The 18,628-nt window shown below is 48.9% G+C and overlaps 2 protein-coding genes across 2 annotated transcripts; one reads left to right on the plus strand and one right to left on the minus strand.

Annotated features, from left to right (window-relative positions):
• Positions 1-162: 162 nt before the first annotated feature.
• LOC130522975 (zeta-sarcoglycan-like) lies at positions 163-13,614 on the minus strand. The gene is made up of 8 exons (XM_057027900.1): positions 13,302-13,614; positions 9,768-9,962; positions 8,716-8,817; positions 4,741-4,828; positions 4,069-4,191; positions 3,793-3,865; positions 833-956; positions 163-491 (listed from the first exon to the last, which is right to left on the minus strand). The coding sequence occupies exons 1-8, from the start codon at positions 13,341-13,343 to the stop codon at positions 309-311; spliced, it is 930 nt and encodes a 309-aa protein (XP_056883880.1). The 5' UTR covers positions 13,344-13,614; the 3' UTR covers positions 163-308.
• Positions 13,615-14,764: 1,150 nt separating this feature from the next.
• Positions 14,765-16,647, plus strand: LOC130522977 (dynactin subunit 6-like). The gene is made up of 7 exons (XM_057027903.1): positions 14,765-14,917; positions 15,127-15,191; positions 15,300-15,405; positions 15,488-15,576; positions 15,721-15,768; positions 15,873-16,015; positions 16,096-16,647. The coding sequence occupies exons 1-7, from the start codon at positions 14,883-14,885 to the stop codon at positions 16,192-16,194; spliced, it is 585 nt and encodes a 194-aa protein (XP_056883883.1). The 5' UTR covers positions 14,765-14,882; the 3' UTR covers positions 16,195-16,647.
• The last annotated feature ends 1,981 nt before the right edge of the window (positions 16,648-18,628 follow it).

The following is an 18,628-nucleotide window of genomic DNA, read 5'->3' on the forward strand; positions in this document are numbered from 1 at the left end:
AACTACTACAAAAGTGCCACGATGAAACCTTCTACAATCAGGTTGCAGACTAAACTCGACCAACCCCCCCCCTTCAAAAAACCCAGATCATTTTAGCCACTTTAGAAAAGCTGCTGCAGAAATCAGGCAGCAAAATTCTAAAAAGAACGAGGACCAGTGAGCTCGTTCGTCTCTGTCACAGCTTTATCAAAAGTCACTCGAATGCAAGAAACACGACATAGAAAAATAATGGCGGTTGTCCCCCGACGTCAGTGGCGTTCCCATCCTCCTCTGAGCTCCGGAGCAGATGTTGCTGCAGAGTCTGCAGGTCAGCTCCAGAGGCAGATGTTGCTCACGCTCTGGCAGGTGGAGCTGCTCTTTGCGGGGGAGAGGTAGACCTTGCCGCTGGGGCAGACGCACACCTCGAACACGGCCTGTTCCCGGGCCGGCGACGCCGCGTAGACGCCCAGCGGGAGGCTGCCGAGCCGGATGGCGCTGGCGTCTAAAAGTATCTGTTGGGAAGACGTGCAGGAAACGGCTGGAATGACATCGGCAGAGGTGTCCTTGACTGAGACGCCTGGTGTAAACGCGTTGTGACAGGTGGAGTGCAGCTGATAAGACGGCCACGAGGAACTCAATCTCGCCATTCAATAGCTTTAATTTGGAGAACGAAACTGACAATTTTGGGGCGCGCTAACAAGGCGGGGATGACTTAAGCAGCTGGTCACGGTCTGAATTCTAACCAGAGGCTTCTACCTGGGGTTGGACAACTGGCTGATGATGATAAAGATCTGCAGCTGCTCAGAGGTGTTTGGAATGAAGAAAATAGAGGGTTTAAACCAATAGGGCTCACCTCTCCCTCTGTGGACTCCAGCTGGAGGTCCTTCCGCCCGCTCACCCCCAGCGGGCCCTTCTCGGCGCTCACTTCCACGCCCCTCGGAGCCTCCATGGACAGGGTCCTTGTCGGGGACTCGAGCCTGAGGAGACAAAACCCTGCAGGTTTCAGGAAGTCGTGACGACGGTTTAAGAGCCGGGAACTAAAGACGCGTTCAAGGTTAAACTTAAGGGTAGGAAAATGGATTTACGCTGAAGTCAAACGTGCCTGCAGATGTGCACTGCAAACACGTTGCAGATGTAATAATTACGCGTGCACCTGCCGCCACCGTTATTCTAATCCAGCTCAGCTCCTGAATGCACCATAATTGTATCGCTGCTTTTTTGACCTTCAGAACCGCTGAGGCTAATGGAATTTCCACTTTTCTGCCATGGAGCGTTTTATCCTCAGAATAAGAGATAAGTGGAAAAAGCCAATCAACGTGGGGTTTGTTTTCATAACCCCAAAAACCGTTTCGAATTGATCCCCAACAGTCCCAAATCTGTTGAATGCAAATTTAAAAGGGAGACTTTAAGCGGCTGTCTGGAAACGGTTCGGGGCTCTATTCCCTCTCGAAGTGACACATTCTGGATTATGTTGCTTGAACGAAATGAATTTCATCTGCATTTGAAGAAGCTTTCACTTTGAAATCAGCTTTAGACGCAGCGGAGAGATTTGTGAAACGTGTCTGGAAACGCGAGTGTGGGTTTTTTAGACTTTAAGGATGTTTCCAGAATATATGTCTGCTCGACTCGATGCGGAGAGCCGCCGACCTTGACCCGGGGTCCGCTCTGAGGGTTCTGCCTGGTAAATGACCCACGTGCAGCGCGCGGTTTCAGCGCAGGTATCGATCCACGCCCCTCCGAGCTTCATATGCGATTTAATTGTTGCTTCTCAGCAGCATCCAAACAGTTTAGCATCGGTTGCAAAACGGCAGAGAAAACCGTGTTCCTGAAGACCAACTGGGCGTCCAGGTGGAGCCGATGGCAGTCGTAACACCGAGTCTTGCTCCTCTGTGGTGACTAAAACCCTCGTCACGGCTAACGCCTGATGTCCGGCTCATCGGCTGCCTTTGGTCCAGGGTGACCTTTCGGTCCACATGCAACCAGAGCGGAACAGAAAGGTCAAAGCTGGAACCTGCTGATGCTAATCTTTGTCGACAAATGCTGGATTAAAACCGCTGCACATCTACGACAAGTTTCAAGAATTTAGCGCCGCCTCGCATCCAGATCCTGAGCCAATGTGAAGAAAAGCCACCGTCGGGTTTAAGCAGCAGGTCCAGCAGCAATCGATGGAAACTCGCCGTCCTTCTGGAAAACCACGGCAGCAAGAGCTCACTGCGAACGTTCCCATATTCGGGAGGACGGAGAAGAATTGGAAAGCAAACAAACGCCCTCCTCGCCAAATCTTTATCTTCTAAATGAAGTAGCACTCGTGTGGTCACCCCCGCGGCTTAGATGGTTCTAAACGCTGCTCAGACCGCGAGCACGAGCGCACGTCCAGGCTTCCAAGAGAAGGTGGAAGGTCCTCACAGGTGTGGAACAGCACAGCATTTACTGCCTTGACCTCCCCAGAGCTACAGGTGACAGACACCGCACCACTGTTGTTGTGGAGGACTCATCGTCGAGGCCTCTGTCCCCAACCCCCCCCCCAGTGCCAGGATCGACCCTGACGATCTAGTGAGGAGCCAAACAAACATGTTGGCAGATGCTGGGAGTGTTATTGGTGTTATTTACGCTCCCCTCGCGGCCTCCTGAGTGTAATTAACTCCTCTACAGTATGTAAATCAGGAGCCTCCCGGTGGTTCACCTGCTGCGCTCCACTGCAGGTCGCTGCCACCTGGAGCGGAACCTCATTCCGGCAAACCGATGCAGCAGGAATGCTAATCGCATCCAGACAGACATAAAGAGTCGGGGCGGCTTTTTTTTTTGACATTCTTACGTTTCTTTAATAAACATTTTATTGTGCTTTTGGCTCTTCTGCGAGTGCCAACAGCAGAGTTAAACTTCACGCAGCGACTGTTGCGACTGTAGATCTGCACAAACTACGGCTCCCCGCAGGTTAGCGGCGTCTTTGCGGAGGAGCAAAGTGGCGAGGAGGGTAAAGGAAGACGGCAGTTTTGAGGCAGACGCGTCTCCTGGAGGGGTTTTAGAGCTGCTATAGGCAAAACCCGTCTAGGCCCTCAGAGAGGTGCAGGATGCAGCCATAGATGTGCAGGAAAAATAAAGCTCTCCTTTCTCAAAACATGAGAAAAGAGCATTTATGTTGATATTTTCACTGGAGTTATTCAGACTCTTCATCATGAAAATGTTCCCAGTGTTAAACTGAGCCGAACAAACTTTAACAAGCCTGTAAATGAAGGAACCGATCAGAATTGAAGCCACTCCGAAGCTCAGGGGTGCTCTTTAAGATTGCGTCCACATTGCAGCCCAGTTGCCGTGCGTGTGTGTGTGCGCGCGTGTGTGAGAGAAGAGCGAACCTCATCAGTATTCTTCTCACTCTGGAGGAATTAGATGCCAGAACACTGCTTTTTCTGCCAACTTTGATCCCAGCTCCCTCCTCCAGGACCAGTAAAGGTGGACAACAAACCCGACTCCTTATAGCTCGTTAACGGGCCAGCGCAGCGCTCTGGAGCCTCGGGCGGCGGCTCGGCTGCGTTCACCTCTAATAAGCGTCTCAAACCTTAACAACTTTGCATTCATCACTGTAGAAACCAACAAATCAGCTTTGCTTTACCTAAAAACGCTCCTGGATCGGCCAAATCCCGTTTTATCTGTCGGACTTGAAAGTGATTTAGCACAGGCGCGCAGGTGAATAACGGCCCTGCTGGGTCTTCCCCATCAGCCTTAAAGGGCCGCCGATCATTCGGCATCATCCTTTAACGATCTCGGTTTGAACTGAACAGAATATGAGCAGGTAGAGCTTTAACGTGCACTTACCTCAGGTCTTCAGAAGCTCCGGACCGGATGAGCGGCGTTTCAACCGAACGTCCGAACACGGCTCCCTCCGAGCCTGAACACAGCAACGTTCATGTCCACTTCTCAAGACAATAACGGAAGGTTGTTAGCAGTAGCAGACGTTTCCGCCTTTTTTCTTTCAACAACTTCTCTATTAGCAGAAAATGACAAAAATCGCCCCAAACAGACTGAACTGCGGATGCCGTTTGTCCACTTTGTGCTTTAGCATTTAGCATCCAATTCCAGCTTTTTTTTCACCTGTGATGGTGAACTTCTCGCTGGTCATGACGACCTCTTCCTCATCTGCAGCAAACAGGACTTTGCCCCCCTCTTTACTGCGCACCTGCAGCCTCTGACACTGAGCCTCCACAACGTCTGGTCCTGCAAAGACAAGAACCTTTTGGGCTTCTCACCAAAAAAACTGCCGGATCGGCCAACCGTGTGCAGTAATGAAGACGAGTCAGTAATTTCTTCTCCAGAAGAAGAGCACTCATGTGAGCTCGATGCTTGTTTGGTGTTTTTCCAGATGTTCATTATTTCATCCCCCTTTCCTGCCATCTCTCCTCCATTAATTCAGGCGCAACGAGGGAATTTAATTATTCTCACGCAAAATACTCTTTCTGAGCTGATTTTCTACGTTAGGTCAAGCATGGAAGAAAAATCTCATCATATCAGCGGTCTTGTCAAATCATCGTCAAACCTCGACTGCTGTTAGCCGTTAATGCTAATAAGGAGCTCGTTTGTGCCCCAGTGCTCATTAATCATGTAAATAACTTTTCTAATTTAGATTGACCGGTTCGATTTCATCGTCCTTTTGATGAGTGCTTTAAAGGTTATCCCAGAGTCAACAATAAATGAGAATTCCATAAACAACTGGGGTGTTTCCAGTCAGCGGCGGCCCTCCGGACAGCCTCGCCAACGTCCACTCACCCACTGTCAGCTGGCTGGTCAGCTGGCCGTGCTCGTTGCGTACGTTGATGGTCACGTTCTTTTCCGAGCGCAGCACCAACAAGTTGTCCTGGGAAGAGAGGAAGGAGAGCAAAGAGCCAGGTTAAGGGCTACCTCGATGATCCGGGTCTGAAGGAGGAAACCGCCAATAATTATGGCGCTCACAAAGCACATGTGGACGTAGGAGAAGCTTCTGAGGAAACAATTGCGCTTAAATGACTCAATCAAGCTGAATAAATCCCATTCCCACACGATCACAGCGGTCTCCTGCACACAGCACAACCACAGCGTACCTCCTCGAGGTTTGGGACACGACTTCAAGACCTGAGCACGGAACTCTGAAAACCTTCATCTAATCCTTCCAAAGTCCTTCGCTGCTGAATCCGTCTGTTTCTTCCACCTCAATGCTTCTCCGGGATCAGGTCAGGGGGCTGTAGCCCAAGTGGAGAGACCCAGTTGAGAGGCCGAAGTCCTGGATCTTCTCCAAACCTCAACAGGGAGGCGTCCAGACCAGAAACCACCTCCTCCGGCTCCTCTTCACATAGAGGAGTGTCGGCTTTACTCTGAGCCCCGACATCCTGCTGAGGAAACTCATTTCATCTGCTTGTAGCTGTGATATCCTCCCCTGTGCACAGGAGCCCTGCCTCCACCCCCCTGAGCCACAAGATGGTGGAGCTGAACCTCCACAAGTGAAAAATCTTTTTAATAAGAAATGCTAATTATTGTCTGGTGTTGGAGGTTGTGGCTCTAAACATCCCTCTAAGGAGGGGCAAACGGGTTCCTGCAGCCAATGACTGAGGCACTGTGCCACAGCGCTTCAGATGAAAGGCTTTTTAGTCATTCAGCTGAGGAAGGTCAAGTTGGGATCAGAGAGAAGGCACATAAATGGAGCTGGTTGTTGAAGGTCCTGCAGCCCCGTCAGACTGAGAAATTACCATAGATCCTGTAGCGCCCAAGATGCTCCCCTGAATACAATGAATGAGATCACAGCCAGGAGGGAGAGCGCGCCGCTCCGCTTCCACCGTGCAGCTGAAAACAAAGCACCGAATATTTGACACCAAATATTTGCAGGAATTCATCCCAAACCAAAGTGAAACTGACGGAAGCGTATTTCCATACTAAAGTGTCACGAGCGGACGTTTTGCTTTGTGGTCAGCTGGTTTTCAGGAAACCCTTGACATCAAATGTCAGCGCCCATATCAAATAGGTTCCCGCGAGCTGGGTTTGGAAGTTGTTCCTCCTCAAGACTCCGAGTCCTCCTCTGCAGGAATAAGACCAGGTGATGGAACTGGGAGGGTTCAAGTTTCACCTGCATCAGAGGCTATTTATAGCTCAATCAGAGCCTGAGGAGAAGATAATGAGCCCACAGCCTGGAGACGAGATGGTGCACTTATAGCAATAATTCCCAATAAGTTACACGGGCAGGTTAAGGGAGAACACAGCGCACACGTGGATTCCAGTCGAGGTCTGTATCCTAGATACGGAACGCCCACAATCAGAGCTGAGCAGCTCTGAAGCTACACGCTGTCGAAGCTATTCCCAAGAGTCTCTCATGAAATAACAGGCGGACAGGTGCCGCAGTGACGCGGCCGGGATCGGCACTCGTTTCGCGTCTTGATGCAATTAAGACCGACTGATTAAAGCCTCGTACGGAGTATTTTAAGATCAGAGTATCGGTGCCAATGTAAACCTGCTCACGGAAAAATATTTAAGCCGAGAGCCCAGATGGTAAAAATCCGTTGCTGCTCTGAACAAAATACTCAGTTGTGTCTGAATAGAATAGAAACACACACACACACACACGCTCACGGGGAGGAAGCACTCAAATCTAATTTGACCCCTGCTCTCCTTAAACACAGGCAGACATTATCCTAATGCAGGAGGGACAAAACAGGAGCTTTTCCAAGAGGAATCTGTCAGGCAAGGACTTGCCTCATCTGTGTGAGTGTTCAAAGAAAAACTACCAATAGATCAAGCGGTGCGCTCGCTCAATTACCCAAATGTGATTTTTCAAAGCCCACCGGGCCGTTTCTCTCTTTCCCCCGCGTACGTGCTTCCACGCCGAGCACTCGCAGGCGCCGTGTATCTGGTCGTCAGCGTCGTTTGATCCACAGTGACAGTTCTAGCGGGTGGGAAGTGGCAAAACCAAAGCAGTTACGCAAAAGCCGGAACATTAATTTTCCGTCTAGGCCCGCATTCTCAAATCAAAGCCTGACGTTTCAGCCTCTTTGCTGCCTTCAGGTGCGGGAAAAAAGTCGGGAATGTTTATTGTCGTCTTCACAAGTGCGCCGAAGGTCCCGTGAAGAGCTAACACACATTTTCTCTCCATGTTGATCTTCTGTAGCCGCCACCCTCTGTGTATCCTTTAGCAAACAAGCTCAAGAGCAAATCAGTTAGCGAGTAACTCGTTTCCACTGGAAAATTAGCATTCTTTGGGCCAACTTTCGCCCCTTTAAAATCCACCAAATCTGCAGGGAAATACTTGGCCCGCTTTAGTAGCCGAACACTCAATTAAGTTCATCAGCGAGTCGATGAGGTTCTCCCTCGCCGCTGCGATCTGGAGACGGTTCCTACAGAAACGGTCACGAAGTTTCAGGACTCTGAAATCGGCTGCCTGCTGTGGGGGGATCAAACTGGTCAAGAGCAAAACTTGGCGAAAAGTTAGGTTTAAATGTTAGATTGGGCTTTGTGATTAAGCGGCTCCTTAATGGGAGCCAATTGCTCAAGTTGCCACTGATAGCAACGACGGTTGATTAACTTCTGCGCAGCCTGTTATGTCCTGATAAAGCAGCCGCCAAATATACGCAGAAACAGGCGGTGCTGCGGTACGAAACATATGTGAGGGCTCCGATTTAGGAGGCTGCTCGGGCTGTCATTCCCTGCCAGCCGTCGGAGTTCCTGCCAAAAGAGGGGGGGGGGGGGCTATTCCCACTTCCCAGCATCTGGCTCCCGCCGGTGATGGAGATTCAAAGTGCCGATAGATCCACAAACTAGAGCCAGCCCTCGACGGCAGTGCGGCGGAAGCAACCAAAATCAAACTATATTTAACTTCAAGACATCTTCGGCACGGCAGGGGTCCCTGTTTGAGGTAATGGGTGATTGATCACTGCTTTGTTGAGCGCGGTGGCCCGACCATGTGCCTGGCCTGGCAGGTAAGAGGGCCACAACACAGGTGCGTAAACCAGGGTGGCAAACGCGTCTGCGGGGCAACCGGGAAGACTGTTGGAGCCTCGAGCGTTGCCATTGCGAAACACAAAACTTGTGTATTCGGGAGATGATTTAGTTCCAACCGAAACATCAAAGGGGGTCAAATCAGGCATTCCAGTTGTTCCTTAATCATCTGCACCCACCATAAGCCCATTTCCAACGCCGCCGTTGCTCAGAATATCGCGTTTTCCGAGGGAACACCCGTTTCCCGCGCTGGAAATTGCCATCTACACCGTGTCTAATCCCTGAAAAGGGGGATGATCCAGCCGAGCATTCGCGGCTGATGTGGCTGGGAGGGAAATTCGGATCGACTTTGCTCTTGGTTGGTTAATCTACTGAGCATCAGGAAGGACAAAGAAGAGACGGGAAGGGGGGATTTATCGCACAGGCTTGAATTGAAATCCAGCCGGACGCCTGCAATCTTGTGATGATCGTTCCTGGTCAGAAGAGGCGAGAGGCAGCCTATTACCAGCACGTGCTGATGGGAGGCCTGATAGTGCACGGCCGCAGGAAATGAGGAGGAGGGTGCAGAAGGAGGGCATAGGACAAAAGGCAGTTTCTCTTTCTTTGGGTCCAACTATAACAAAAGCTCAGCGGAGTGCCGGATCAAAGGAACGCTGGCGTGGTGCTAATGAATTGATCAGGACTTCCTCGGCGCTGCCGGATCAATACAGGGTTGTCTGAAGCTGTGAAAACATCCCCCCCATTCCAACAGAATGCTCACTACAGCATTGATCAGGAGCTACTCACCCCTCTGGACTGGATCTCGTTCACGTAGAGAGGCAGGAAAAACTCCGAGATTCCCTCCAGGCGGATTCCGTCCTGGCCGAGCCGAAGGTTTCCCATCCCAGCCTGGACACACAACAGCGAGCGTCAGTACACACAGAAAACAGAACAGGGATGTGGCTTAGAAAGAGCTGGAACTGCAGGATTCCAGATAGAGCCACAGGTGAAGCTACAGTCGGGAAATGAGCCTTGTGAGTGGATGTAAAACAGCAGAGTTCCAAAGGAACAACGAAACATCGGATTTTATCAGATGCGGCTTCACATTCAGGCGGAGGTGGACGTGCACAGTCTTCCCACGTGGCTACATGAAGGCAGTTTTTCAGGGAATTACAAGAGAGACCTTTGGGGGGAGATGGCAGGAATGAGAGGTCATCCTGACTATTAACGCTGCAAAAACACGGATCATCTTATGACTGTCAGATTCCAGAGGTTCTGCCGTCCTTCCCCGGCATCAGCGTGTCCCCAGACAGACCATCATATACCTCAATACATGGCGACGCTGACATTTAGTGCCGCCTGGCGAGCTCTGCTGGAGCGGAACGCGGCGCCAGCTACAATACACGAGGGGGCGTCATTTGGCGAGCGCGCTCGCGTCCGACTGCCTCGGCAAAGTAGATTTTCTGGAGTGACACCGGCAGCACTGATAAGGTCCTAGTCATGACACAGATTGATGGTCAGAGGAGGAGCGACAGCAGCAGTCAGAGGAGGCATCAGTCACCGGGGGGGTGAACCATGCGCACCCCCCCTGGAAATGACAAGCTTCTGCCTGTTTGTTTGAGATTAAGCCCTGCTGGGATTTTCCTTTAATCTTTAATCAATCCCAGATGAGACCCAGCAAACCGGAGACGTGAGACAGTCTCGCTCAGACAGACAGTTGAACCTTCCCTATCTGGAACCAGCAAAACTCCACTCTGAAATCCAAATTGGCCCCGACTGTCTTGTCTTTGGCCGATTTTGTCCTCCCCTGGTCGTCTGGCTGCACCGGAGGTCAATAGCAACGATCTGGCCGCACTCACCAGGGAGAAATTCGTAACCTTCATGATCCAGACGGTCAGGGCCAGGTTGACGATCATGGTCGCCAGCAGCAGCAGCAGGAAGAAGAAGACGCACCTTTTCCTCCAGCCGTACAGACCCGCCGGGTACGCCGTGCCGCCGCCCCCCCGCTGGAGGTGCAGGGAACGGGAGGCCAGGATAAACTGTTCCTGGGTCATCTGCAAGACAAACGCAGGGATCCGTGATGCGCCGCTCAGACGCCAACGGCAACAGGGGAGATTTGTGTGTGCTGAGGTTCTCAGAGTGATTTATGTTTGTTAATCAAACACACGCTGACATTCCGCGTCCATAGGGATTTAATAACACATCGGATTTGTTTACAACGCTAACGACTTGACATTTCCTCAAAACGAGTCACTGCAAATTTCAGCGGCTTCCTGCTGCCAAAGGCCGCCGCCGGCGTTCTCGCACTGCCGTCCACCGAATCAGGTGGCGCCGCGGATGTGAGAGAGGGTTCGACTCCAGGATGATTCTGCAGCCAGAGTAGGAAACATGAAGGATGAATTATCAGATGCCTCCTGGTCTACTGAGACTAACTACCAAAGATCTGAGGAGGGCCACTGACGGGGGTGGAAACCAGGCCGGGCCAGCATAAAAAGGTCGATGCGTTTCTAAATCAGCTTCTAAATCTAAACACAGCGTTCTCACACCTTCATGACCAAAGACCTAAAAGCAAAAGAAACAATTTTAAGCAAAAATCCACCTAAGCCATTAATAATTTCTGCTCATCCAGACAACCTCCAGACAAACCTGAATGATTCCCAGAGAACATCCAACCGTCCCAGGAGCCACGGCTAATTAACCCCACCGCTGCAAAATGCTGTAATTGCAGGAAATACACATCTATAATTGATAGATCTGCACACATTCACCACAGGTAATCCTGCACTTCACACACACCACACACACACACATTATTAGACCATCTGTTGTCAGGAACTAAATGGCCAAACAGGAACTAGATATCCAAAAGAAGTGGATCCTGGTACTTTTGTGTGACGCTAACTAGATCCAAGAGCAGAGATCACTAGAAAACATGAAAAAGAAACTACAACTTTTTAGTAAAAGCCGTAAAAAAATCCTAATGATGTAGAGAACACAGAGGTATTCTCAGCGAAAACAAACCTGAATTCCACACCTGGATCAGGAACCCTGAAACTAAAGCGTGCGGGAGGTGATCTCCATCCGCTTTTGCGTCTCTTTTTCCTGACCATCGTTCGGGTCAGTGGTGGCAGATGTCTCTTAAATGGCCATTGTGACTTTGCGGCAATGGACGACCCATAACGGCGGCCTAGAAACGTCAGCAATTCCTTTTAAGTGGCGACACAGATGAGGGACGCGGCCATCAGGAGCGGGTTGACCGAGGCGGCCTGAGTATAAAAACTCTCCCCGCAGGAGCTCCAGACAGCTGCGATCACTGTTATTATGCATCATTCTGGGGCTTAAGTGGAGCCTAAAGTATCCAGGTCTCACAAAACCCACCAAAAATAGCACCGAACCTACAACAGCCCTGAGATCACCTCGCTAATGGAAACTCCGGCACTTGCAATTTCCCACCCAGACAAAAGCGCTGGGGGGGAGAGCTCATGCATACATTATCCTGGTCGAGCAGCTTATTCACAGGGTATCGCAGGTGGCGTTTTGTCAATCCGTCCCTTCAGCATTCCGGACGTGCTGGACGCTCCCAGGACACAGAGAGCAAAAGCAACAGTGAGGGAAACAAGCAAAGTGTCCAAACCTGCTGAGTAAACGCCTGATTATTCAACTCAAATCATGCCATTAAGGGCCCCCGTCTCCTCAACATGCCACCTGCAGGAAAAAGCTCAATAGCATCAAGGTGAGAGGAGACGCGTCTCCACGGACGCCAGCGAAGACGATTAGAATTGGAAAGCGGATCAATTCCCAGCGAAGCTAAAAAGAAACGGCTACAAAAATGGGGGGTGAGGTGCAGACGTGAGCCTGGGAATAGGGCTCATGCAGAAGGTCCATCGAGAGGCCAAACAGCAACAGAACATCAGGTAGAGTTGGACCTGAAACCACTGAGAGCAGAAAGCAAAAGGAACCTTGAGTAGCTCTGGTTCCCTGCGGTTCCTTGATGGAGCTGCAGGAGCTACGCCCAGGCTGCAGGTTGCTCCTCTCGATAGGGGGGGGGGGGTTCCATGGGGGTCCACAGAGCTTCAACTAAAGACATTACAGAAGCCGACAATTACCCAGAACCCCCCCTTCCTCGCTCATCTGCACCAATTACCATGGAGGGGGATCTTGCACACGCTGTTTTGATCAAACATTGACACGCTGCCGAGGCAGCAAAATGCAGATTGAGGAGCCTCTAATGAAAGAAAATGAGGTGTTATTCATGCTCAGCGACGCTAATCAGCAGATCGAGGAGCCGCTCCCTCGCTCGGCGGCGCCACGGGAGCCTCGCCAGGGCCGCCTCAGCTGGAGGTGAGGAGGGAAATAAACCCCGTTTGAGACGCGCTAATGACAGCAAAGCTCCTGCTCCTCCGTCCTGCTCACCGCTGAGGGAGATACGTGAGAATAAAGAGTTGAAGTTGGGCGTCTGCTCTGCCCCGAGTTCTGCGCCTCCATCAGCTCCGACACCGCCGCCCTTCATGGACAAGCGCCAGGGAAAGGTCACAGCAGAGCAGCTTCAACATCACAGGCCGTTTGAAGTCTGGAATTTCCCCCTTTTTCTTGCTTTCTGAGGAGATTCTCATTGGGGAAACATGTGAGAGCAGCACAAGAGTGGACAACAAAGCTGCTGGGGGGAGGGGGGCTGACCTTTGAATCATTAATTAGCCTCACACTTCTGGACGGTAGTTGGCGATGATGGGGGGGACGCAAAACTGCTGCCCAACACAAACATTTTCCAGATGCTCCTTAATCCCCCTGAAGAAGGTGCAACCAGGACAAGTTGGAACAGAAACCCCATCGTAGCATCAGCGTCCACTCAGAGCCACCTTAACTCGAGTTTATCCACGATTACGGTTAAATGACGGATGTTAGGAGGTCATCTTCGAGTCTGTCCAGTCCAGTTCCGGCAATTTTCCACATTTGGAAAAATCCGATGCGCTTGTTGGGTTTGATGAGACGCTAAACGGGTGTTGGTGTCTGGCTGGAAGCTGCAGACGGGACCTGTGTGGGACAGGAGCGCTCCCGCGCTGCTCCCTCACGCACGTGTGGGCTGTCCTCGGCCCGTTAGTCCGGAAAAATAATGACAAATCAAGCAGGCGCAATATTTACGCGCAGCCACAAAGCTGCCGTCGGGATTCGAGGAGAGATGCGTGCGCGGCGCAGCAGGCGGGTGCGTGTAGAAGTCCTGGGGAGTCGTTAATCTTTTTGAATTAGGCTGGTCTGGGTTGGTTAAACATTAAAATCTCAATTGACGCGCACCTGTTGCGGAGAACTCGCGGCCAGCGGCTGTTTCCAGCCGCAAATGAGACGTTCATTGACATCAAACTTTAGATAATTACGCAAGTAATTAGTCGTTTTCTCACCTTCAGGGTCTCGATGTCGAGAGTAACCGACTCCGGCTCCATGTTTGGAACCCTCACATGTTTCCCGTCAAGTTAAAGGCGGACAAATCACGACGGCCGCATCCAAACAACAACAAAAGAAATTCGCGGAGAAACGTGACCGATGTCCGCTAATTATGAGCTCCACATTTCGGAAGGTACTTGTGGGATATTTTAAAGTTCTCTGACCGTAAACGCGGCTCACACAGTCGTTATAAACGGTTTATTATCACCCGCAGGCGCTCCAAGCGGACAAACCGTCCGAGTCCGCTCCGAAACTCGATCTTCTGTCAAGCTCGGCGTGATGAGCAAGACTTCCGGCAGTGAGTTTCAAAACAAAAGTCAGGAAACTGAGCGCTTCCGGTTTTTCACAGGAACGCTTTAAAAATTTTGCTCCGTCTCAAAATCAAAACGTTCAAGTTTGTATGCAATATTATATTGTATAGTTTTATTTATATCAAGTAAAAAATAAGTAGCTGTTGTCCTTGTTGAACATTGTAATCAAAGCAACAAAAAACTTTACGGTGACTTTTTACGGTTTATAGTTGAAACAATAGATATATATAAAAAAAAACATATGCGCGCATGATGGGGGATTGATTTACTTTATACGTTCCTGTTTTATTTTGAAAACTGGGTTTTCTTAACGTCCCGCAGTAACCAATTTGAATGACTTCACACTGATGACAAACACGTTGCAAATGTAACTTTTCCAATTTAATGGCTGGATAATCTTTCCAGAAGTCTGTCCTATTATAGAGTTGATTGAGACAAAGATCAGCTCTGGTCTGTCGATGCCTGAAAAAAAGTCTGCCATACTGCAATGACAGACTCCTTACATCATGTTCGACAATATTTAATATTCATATGTGTGATACGACCACGAATAAACAGATTAAGCTGCCACAGTAAATCAATTTGAAGCATTAAATTGCTTCATCGCCATCTTGTCTTCTTCTTTAATCATTCGATGCACTCTGCAGGGCACTTGGCATCATTGCAACCCGAACAACTAATTGCTTGTTGGCCCATTTGGCAACTTGCCCCAACAGTTATTTGAAATAACTGAGGGGTAACAACATTTAATAGCACACTTGCGTGCGCGTATTGCATTATGTATCTTTATTATTATTATTGACCGGCTGCAGGATCCACTATCATTTGATTCCTGTATTTTCTACGTTTGTCTTGACGCACTGAACTAAACTTATTGAATAAGGCGAGTAAAACGAAAATATTTATATTTAATTGAATGGTGCTTTAAAGATTTAAAAGTCAGAAAAAAATCAAGGGCGCTCAATAATATTAATCTCTTGGAACAATTTGCAATATTCAATTAACTTAAATATATAATTGTATTTATTTCAAATAGTGTGTACTTTTATTTCTGGTTTTCTTTTTTCGATCGCTGCAGTTTTACCAAATATCCACCAGAGGGAAGCAGAGGCGCTGCATCCAGGCAAAAGCAAACGAACCCAAATCACTGTAGGTGGATCCAGCTCTGAACTAGGATGAAGAATCGATCCACCGATTTCACCGATACATGTAGTCATCATCGCCGGGATGTCTGACTCGAAGCAAAACGAATCACAGAAAAGGTATTCGATTATATTCGAATCTACAAACGTATGTGACTTTTTAGGAACATTTATTGTTCCGTTATGGTGTAAGATTTTAATAGTAGCGCTATTATTAGAAGCCACTTTCGTTCATCATTCGCTGCTTAATTAGCGTCATTTGTTGCTCGGACGAGCCAGATTAAGCGAATCATTGCTGCGAAAATGTAAAATATCCTTTGTTTTCGCAGTGCCAAAATAGCAGCCGGGGCTGTGGTGTGTGTTGAGAGCGAAATAAGAGGAGACGTTACCATTGGTGGGTGAAGCTATTTAAAAGGTTTTCATGTGTGAGTGCTGGTGCATTTATTTTATTAGTTGTTTGTTTGTTTGTTTTAAAATATTCATTGCATTTTTACTTTTTCAGGAGCTAGAACGGTGGTCCACCCCAAAGCAAGAATCATAGCAGAAGCGGGGCCTATCGTCATTGGAGAGGGAAACCTAATAGAGGAGCAGGTCCTCATTATTAACAGGTACGGCTGACACAGCCACATTTCAAATTAGACAACTCTTTTTGTTTTCATCTTGTCTTTGCCTGCTGTTTTCCTCCATCAGTTATCCAGAGAACATCAAACCAGACATGGAGGACGTGGAGCCCAAAACCATGGTCATCGGAACCAATAATGTGTTTGAAGTTGGATGTGGTATCCTTTTTAACCTACAAACAGTGCTGCAGCTATTTATCACTCCAAAACAAACCTGATCAGAGCGATAATACCCACGTCCACCAGAGGGCGCAGTCGGGTTGGTAGTATCGAATCTGTAATCCTTACAAATGGCGACACCAGTTTCTCAAGCTTTAAAAATCGGAGACAACAATGTGATTGAGGCTAAAGGTGAGCATTTGCATTAATATACAATGTACGTTATGGAAAAATCTACTGTTGAATCTGAACCCTTTTGCATGTCACTCAGCTGTTTTGCATCTTTTGGCTCCCAGCCGATCTTGGCAGGAACGTGATCCTCACCAGCGGCTGCATCGTTGGCGCGTGCTGCCAGGTCAACACGTGCGAGGTCATGCCAGAGAACACGGTGGTGTACGGCTCCAGCGGTATCAGGCGCGTCCAGAACGAGAAGCCCCAGGTCAAGACTCCGCTCACATTTGCTATCAGCTCTGAAATTCTGATTGATATTTAATGACTGGACCATTTCCCGCCTTTTAGCCTCAGACTCTGCAGCTGGACTTCCTGATGAAGATCCTGCCCAACTACCATCATCTGAAGAAGACGGGAAAAGGAAGCAGCACGCCTGTGAGAAACTGAAGACATCTGAACTCACATTTCTGTCCCAAGTGTAGCGCTGCTCCACTATTTTTGCACATTAAAACTACAAAAAAAAGCACTCTGAGAGCTCAGACCTCTGCCAAGCAGGTCACCTCCCTGCATATCGTGACTTTAGTCCAATAGTATAGTTATGTGACACTGTAGCTCACTTCAGGATCAAAGCCCCTTGGCTTTGTTCCTTTTACGATCAAGGGTCAAAGAAGCCAGAACATCACCAAGATGTAATCATCATTTTTCCTGACCCTTGATCAGCCTTTCTTGAAATTTTCATGAAAATCCATTTCTATCTTTTTTAGTTATTTCACTAAGATGAACGTCAGCTATCACATAACCTCCTTGGCAGAGGTAACAATATTACTGTCAGTCACACCCGCTAATATATGTATAACTAATCCAATCATGAGGCAATAAAATTGGCTCTTATTCTTCCGAGTGGTGTTTGATAATTTGACAGTGTGGCCACAAGGTGGAGCCAGCGAGCAGCTGTCTGCTCTTTGTTCTTCTGGCGTTTCATCTAAAATAGCGCTGATAAGAATACATCTGAAAATCACATTTCCACCTTTCTTTCTAAATATAGGTGTGATGTCGCTTTGTGAGCTAAAATTATTCCCTATGAATGATGAGAATCTTTCAGATTCTTACCTCCAATTAATCCTGGTGAGGTTTAATTGGATGTTAAGTGGATTAGCTTGAATGCTAATTGACTGGTTTGCTTGCATTTGGAGGAGAAAGGCTGAATTGAATCTCTAGACAACTAAAACTGTAAACAGTGGGGCCATCAAACTGCAGTGGGTGTGGCCCCCATCTCCCCCAGTCATTACCATCACTGGTGCCATACCAGTCCTCCGTCCTGGGACTGGGGAACTGTCCCTGATGCCTGCTTCATTATTTTAACTAGCATGGGTGTGGCGGCTCCAGAGTCCCGTGGGTGGCGCCATCTTCTGTCTGCACGACCTTCGACGTGCACGTGGTGGGCGGTGCAGCATCCTGTAATACTGAAATTTAAAGAAAAGCCTGATGCCAAATGGAGCTGCAGCCTCGGTTAAACTTGTGAAACCGCTCCAAGTTCGCTCAGTCTGGAGTTTATTGGATTGTAGACACTGGTGGGGATGGGGGGGGCTGCAGGGCAGCTCCCTGCAGGGGTCACGCAGCTGGTGTCGCACTCTGCCAATACTCATCCAGTCCTGTCACGGCGGCGTCCGTATCAGCCAGGAAGGCTAATTATTTCAGCAGCGGAGCACAGCAGGGGCCATGTTTCGGCCCGTTTTCACTCTGTGATTCCCTCCCGCCGGCAGACCGCCATCATCTTATTTTGGGGGCAGTTGCCAAACGCGTTGGTTTACTTTAACATGACGAGGGAGACAGATGCCGGGTGCAGTTGGACACAAGTGCAGAGTGACATGGATCTCACAGGGAGGCAGGAGTGGGGTTTTAATCCACGGCGGGCTTTAAGGGAGGCAAAACGGTTGTGATGATAGCGACGCATGGCAGGAATTTGAGAGGAAGTTCAAATGTTCTGTTCTATATTTGGATGTGGTTATTTATACTGTTCCCTTTACTGTACTGTACTTAAATCAGTCAGCCTCTGCAGCCTCGGCGACACAGCACAGTGGAATTTTTAGCCCAATTGGCGCCAAAAATTGGAATCTGGGCTATTCAGCGATGTCTATTATGCTGCCCACCACCAAAAACAGACTCAAATCAGCTGATTTTCCCTCCATCCAGAGATTCTGTAAGCAAACTGTATGAGTCAGACTCCCAATCAGCTCTCCGTCGCTCCCGACGATGTAGCCACAGTCGGTCGTGGTCGAGCAGGTCACCGGTGACTCCAAGAGGATAAAAGCTTTCTGACAGCTGACCTTTGCATCCAGGTCCACTCCAGCAAGAAGTGAAATCTGACCTATAGGCTGCTGATTTAATTTATTCACATCGGGGACACTGACAACACCATGTGCAGTGATTTTTTTTCTCGTTTTTTTTTAGCAACGATAGCGGCGTGTAAACACCATAGCAGCGTGCGATCATTGAGCCTTGCTACACTTCTATTATTATTATTGGTTTAACAAAGGAAGGGTTGTCTCTCTGTGCCTCTCTTGGTCACAGATTATGAGCTGTTGTGTCTCATATTTTTATAAATTGGAGTGCCCCCCCATGGCGTGCTACTGTTCTAAATTCTCTGGACCCTGTGACACTGCCCCTGATGGTGGACGGCAGTATGACTGCTGCTGTCACTCCAATTTCTAAAACGTTAGCTTAATTATTTTTTTTTACAGTAGGAGGAATTGGTGTCGTCTATTTTAATTCAAACTTTCAGATATTTGGGGGAAAGGTTACCTTGCAGTTGCTACGCCAGGCCTAGCGTAGTAACCGTGGGCATGCTAGCATACATCGTTAGACTGCTGGACTGTTTATA

Source organism: Takifugu flavidus, chromosome 3, assembly GCF_003711565.1.
Source record: "Takifugu flavidus isolate HTHZ2018 chromosome 3, ASM371156v2, whole genome shotgun sequence".
NCBI lineage: Eukaryota > Metazoa > Chordata > Actinopteri > Tetraodontiformes > Tetraodontidae > Takifugu > Takifugu flavidus.

What these genes read in the sequence shown, in the direction of transcription:
- LOC130522975 (XM_057027900.1), bottom strand. Translation starts at nt 13,343, where the DNA reads ATGGAGCCGGAGTCGGTTACTCTCGACATCGAGACCCTGAAG. An exon ending in TCGACATCGAGACCCTGAAG is followed by an intron (nt 9,963 to 13,301) that starts GTGAGAAAACGA and finishes TTTGTCTTGCAG; the next exon opens with ATGACCCAGGAACAGTTTAT. An exon ending in GACCAGCCAGCTGACAGTGG is followed by an intron (nt 4,192 to 4,740) that starts GTGAGTGGACGT and finishes TTGTCTTTGCAG; the next exon opens with GACCAGACGTTGTGGAGGCT.
- LOC130522977 (XM_057027903.1), top strand. Translation starts at nt 14,883, where the DNA reads ATGTCTGACTCGAAGCAAAACGAATCACAGAAAAG. An exon ending in AAGAGGAGACGTTACCATTG is followed by an intron (nt 15,192 to 15,299) that starts GTGGGTGAAGCT and finishes TTACTTTTTCAG; the next exon opens with GAGCTAGAACGGTGGTCCAC. An exon ending in TGTGTTTGAAGTTGGATGTG is followed by an intron (nt 15,577 to 15,720) that starts GTATCCTTTTTA and finishes TGGCGACACCAG; the next exon opens with TTTCTCAAGCTTTAAAAATC.